At 39.2% G+C, this 4,084-nt stretch overlaps 1 protein-coding gene across 1 annotated transcript in view; it reads right to left on the bottom strand.

Moving 5' to 3' along the window:
• The window catches only part of ankfy1 (ankyrin repeat and FYVE domain containing 1), a gene marked incomplete in the record, with an annotated part of 29,984 nt that overhangs the window by 10,959 nt on the left and 14,941 nt on the right, over positions 1-4,084 (bottom strand). The window contains 4 exon segments of the mRNA XM_014033719.1: positions 904-1,072; positions 3,065-3,218; positions 3,303-3,401; positions 3,682-3,883. Of these exon segments, the coding sequence (XP_013889173.1) occupies positions 904-1,072; positions 3,065-3,218; positions 3,303-3,401; positions 3,682-3,883 (624 nt within the window).

Here is a 4,084-nt window from a genome sequence, read left to right as displayed (position 1 = left end):
GTAATGAGAAATACCTTGGTAAAAGTTTCCTCATAACCTTGTGTATGAGAGATGTGGGAGAAGCTTAATTCACTTTAACCTCACTCTTACAGGAGGGATGTTCTGGTCCGAATGGACCGTAACCTTCTGCCTGAGGGGAGTGGGGTGAACAGGCTGCAGGGTGAGAAGGGTCAGCTTTGATCCCACCTGCTCCCCTCACAGTCCTGGAGACGTACAGGTCATGGTTATAATCTTAGAAAAACTATTTATTGTGAAGTCTATTTGAAGAGCACTCCAGCTTTAATAAATAAAAAAATCCTTTTATGCTCATCAGTGAATCTTAATACAAAAACATCCTGTAAATTATTTGGCAATAATTCTTTTCTAGTTTTGTGTAAGATTAATAAATTTATTTAGTGAACTAACATTCCAATATATCTGATATGATGAACAGACGTTGCATCCATTTAAAACTTTAATCCAGTTGCATGTAGTGAAGTGGGTACTTGTGGATACAGAGTAACAAAAACTGTTGATTTTAAAAATACATTTCTTTTATTAGGAAGGTGGATCTCCTTCCTTATAGGCCTACAGCCCTTTAAGAGCTCTGACTGGATAAAATCAAATATACAGCATAAAAAATAAAAGACAACAAATAAGATTTTCATTTTACTTGTACAGGTTTCTTAAACATGGAAGTGACTAACTTTTCACTTGAAATATAAACTGTAACACATTCAGAGGAATACTGGTATCAACACTGGTATTGTCTGTGAGCACTTGTAAAAATGTTGGTATTGTTAGTTAACATAAACGATTTTAAAATCATATCCAAAGCAAAGACTGAATAAAAAAAGTTTAACTTTAATACAGAAGCATAAGTTTGAAGATGATTGGAGTTTCTCACAGTGGTTTTTCTCTTACCAATGTTGATGCAATATCTTCCAGACCATTCTCAAGGGCCAGCCACAGTGGAGGGTCCCCTTTGTCATCCATCACTGACATATCAGCCCCTCGTGTGCAAATGGCATCTACCACCAGTGGCAGCTGGTTACTTATGGCCAACTGTAGTGCTGTTTGTCCTTCCTGGGTTCTAGTAGTACAAAAAAGATAAATAAATAAAACAAAAACACTACACGAATCACAGACAAATATTTGCTTACTGATTCATAACATCCAYTGTATGAATTTATATTTATGGATTTTCATCCTTAGACCATAAACTATGATCTAAGGATGGTCTAAACTAAATATATACACCAAATGTCCATTTCTTCACTACCTGTTGTCAGCAGGACCTGGTTTATGGGTGCTACTATACTTTGTTTTTGGTACCAGAGTCTGAGTAGGCACTCTGGTGTGAGCTCACTGTAAATAGTAAATGAACTTGTCTAGCMCTTTACCAAGTCCCTACAGACTTTAAATCACTTTGCACTACAGACATTCACCCTTTTATTCACACACTGATAGAGATGAGGGCCAGCTGTGGCTGAGTGCTTAAGGGAGTTATCCTCTAACCAGAGTTGGCGGTTCAATTCCCTGATATGCAGTCATTTGTCAAAGTGTCCCTGGGCAAGTCACAGAACCCTCACTWCCTCTGATGTGTCCCACCAGTGCATGAATGTGATTTGAAGAACTGATTAGTCTGTATAGATTGATTTGTACATGTTAGCTGTTAGCTGTGTAGTGAGATAATTGAAGCCGGGTACACACAAAACGTGTTTGGAGCAGCCAAAGCAGCCAGTTTACATGCAAAGTCTATGGTGGCCGTGCATCCACAAGCAGCGCAGCGTGTTGTGGCGTGTTTTGGCAGTTCAGAGCAGCGCGCAACACGCAGCAGAGCATTTTCCACACATGCAGCTAAAGTTCAACAAATTGAACTTTGGTTCCCTCAGCTCCTGGAGTGGCGAAACTAAACCGCCTCTAAATTATCTGCTTGTTCTTTAGTAAATAAAGCAAAGCTATTTTTATTTATTTTRTCTTTATTTCACTCGTCATTAAAGACAGTCTGGTCCCGGTCTAAAAAAATAAAAAATAAAATAAAGTCCGTCAGAGCGCCTCTAAATTATCTGGTGAAGTAATTATCTGCTATGCGCAACGTTCGCTTGCTCTTTAGTAAATAAAGCAAAGCCATTTTATTTATTTTGTCTTTATTTCACTCGTCATTAAAGACAGTCTGGTCCCGGTCTAAAAAAATAAAAAATAAAATAAAGTCCGTCAGAGCGCCTCTAAATTATCTGGTGAAGTAATTATCTGCTATGCGCAACGTTCGCTTGCTCTTTAGTAAATAAAGCAAAGCTATTTTATTTATTTTGTCTTTATTTCACTCGTCATTAAAGACAGTCTGGTCCCAGTCTAAAAAAAAAAGTCCGTCAGAGCGTCTCTAAATTATCTGCTTGTTCTTTAGTAAATAAAGCAAAGCTATTTTATTTATTTTGTCTTTATTTCAAACGTCAACCGACCGGAAAAAGAATAGACGCTCCTCCCATTGCGCATTTGCAGACACGTTCGGTGTGAACGGACAGCTGTTGACAAGCAGCCAAACGCATGCGGCAGGAGCATTTTGGATGCTCCAAACRTGTCTGGTGGGAACCCGGCTTAAGTGCTGTGTGAACGGCGAAACACAAGGTTTGCACAGGTCATACTGGGAGGAAATATTATTATTTTTGCCTAAAGTAGAGCGTTTTTTCTGACTGGTGGACCTTTAATAGTCTCCAAGAGGCATCAGACCTGTGGTCTGAACTTCACAGCTAGGCTCATCTACAATACAAGACTACAGAGAACTTTGTGATGTTCTGACATGAACCCATCACAAGAATAGGAATTTTATTTTTGCATGGAGCTACATGATTAAATGTGTCACACTGAAATGCTTATTTTAGTTTATTAAAATGTAAATAACTAAAAGAAACTAAATAAATGTAATACTTTATAACTTGAATAGATTCCYGATATTATAGCATATTCACACAATTTACTGCACATTTGTAATGTATATATTTATATTTCTTGCCAAGCACTCTGGATGGATGCAAACTGCGTTTCATTGCTTTGTACTTGTGACGTGCAGTGACAATAAAGTTACCTGACATTGATGTCTGCCTGGTGTTCGAGCAGAAAAAGTGCACTCTTGCTGTCCTGTCTTTGGATGGCCATGTGCAGAAGGGTCTGTCCGTTGGACATAGTGTCATTGATAGACGCTCCTGATCCCAGTAGCTGAGCTGCTATGGTGTGCATACCTGGCAGGTTGTAGTTGAAAAATACATCTTGACATTGCAGAAAGAGAAAAGTGTTGAACTACATCTGTCCGTTTTGTTAAATACCTGTCCACAGGGCCAAACCCAGGACCGTCTGGTCCATCGAGTCTTTCAGACTGAAGTCTGGAATGATCTGCAAATTGTTGATGGCATGAAGTGCATTGGCTGCAAGACAATAAGAAACAAAATATGTAGATAYATTTTAGGACATTCAATTACATTTAATACAACACAAAGTCAGGTAAAACAAAAATTATTTAATACAAGTGTGAAGGTTCGGTCAGAAGGTTGTGTATGAGAGCTATTTGATTTCCTGGTTCTGGACCAAATACAGGTCAGTWTTTGGTCCAGTAACATTATTCATCTGCAGTTCAAGTCTCAAACCTGAGCCTTTGTTCTTGTGAGTGTGTAACTGATTTTTAAAGCTGTCAAAACCTTTGCAGACCTTTTTGCTCCAAGATAACAGAAACAACATCAGGGTGGTTGTGAGCGATGGCCATGTGGAGCGGAGTCTGCAGAGCCACACCGTGGACGTCATCTGGCAGAGCCTTCTGAGTCTGAAGGTTGGGGTTGGCCCCCTGCTGGAGAAGCTCTGCTGTCAGGCTGGCCAGGCCACAGCGACAYGCAGTATGAAGAGGGCTCTCACCCTGCAGGCAGGTAACACAGCACCTGTCAGTGTCCTGTCACTTTAAGACATCATATTAATTACTGATGTCAGAATGGTTAGAAACTCAGACTTATTACCGTATTTATTTGTGTATAATACGAGCCCACTTTTTTGAGCTTAAAAAGCATAAAAAATTTAATCCTCAAACTACCTCCAATTTCATCCAGACTTGAAGATTTTT

The sequence above is a fragment of the Austrofundulus limnaeus genome, unplaced genomic scaffold, assembly GCF_001266775.1.
Source record: "Austrofundulus limnaeus strain Quisiro unplaced genomic scaffold, Austrofundulus_limnaeus-1.0 Scaffold1815, whole genome shotgun sequence".
In the NCBI taxonomy this organism is placed as follows: Eukaryota; Metazoa; Chordata; class Actinopteri; order Cyprinodontiformes; family Rivulidae; genus Austrofundulus; species Austrofundulus limnaeus.
The sequence above is the reverse complement of the archived record's forward strand: the minus strand, read 5'-3'. Positions and strand labels throughout refer to the sequence as shown.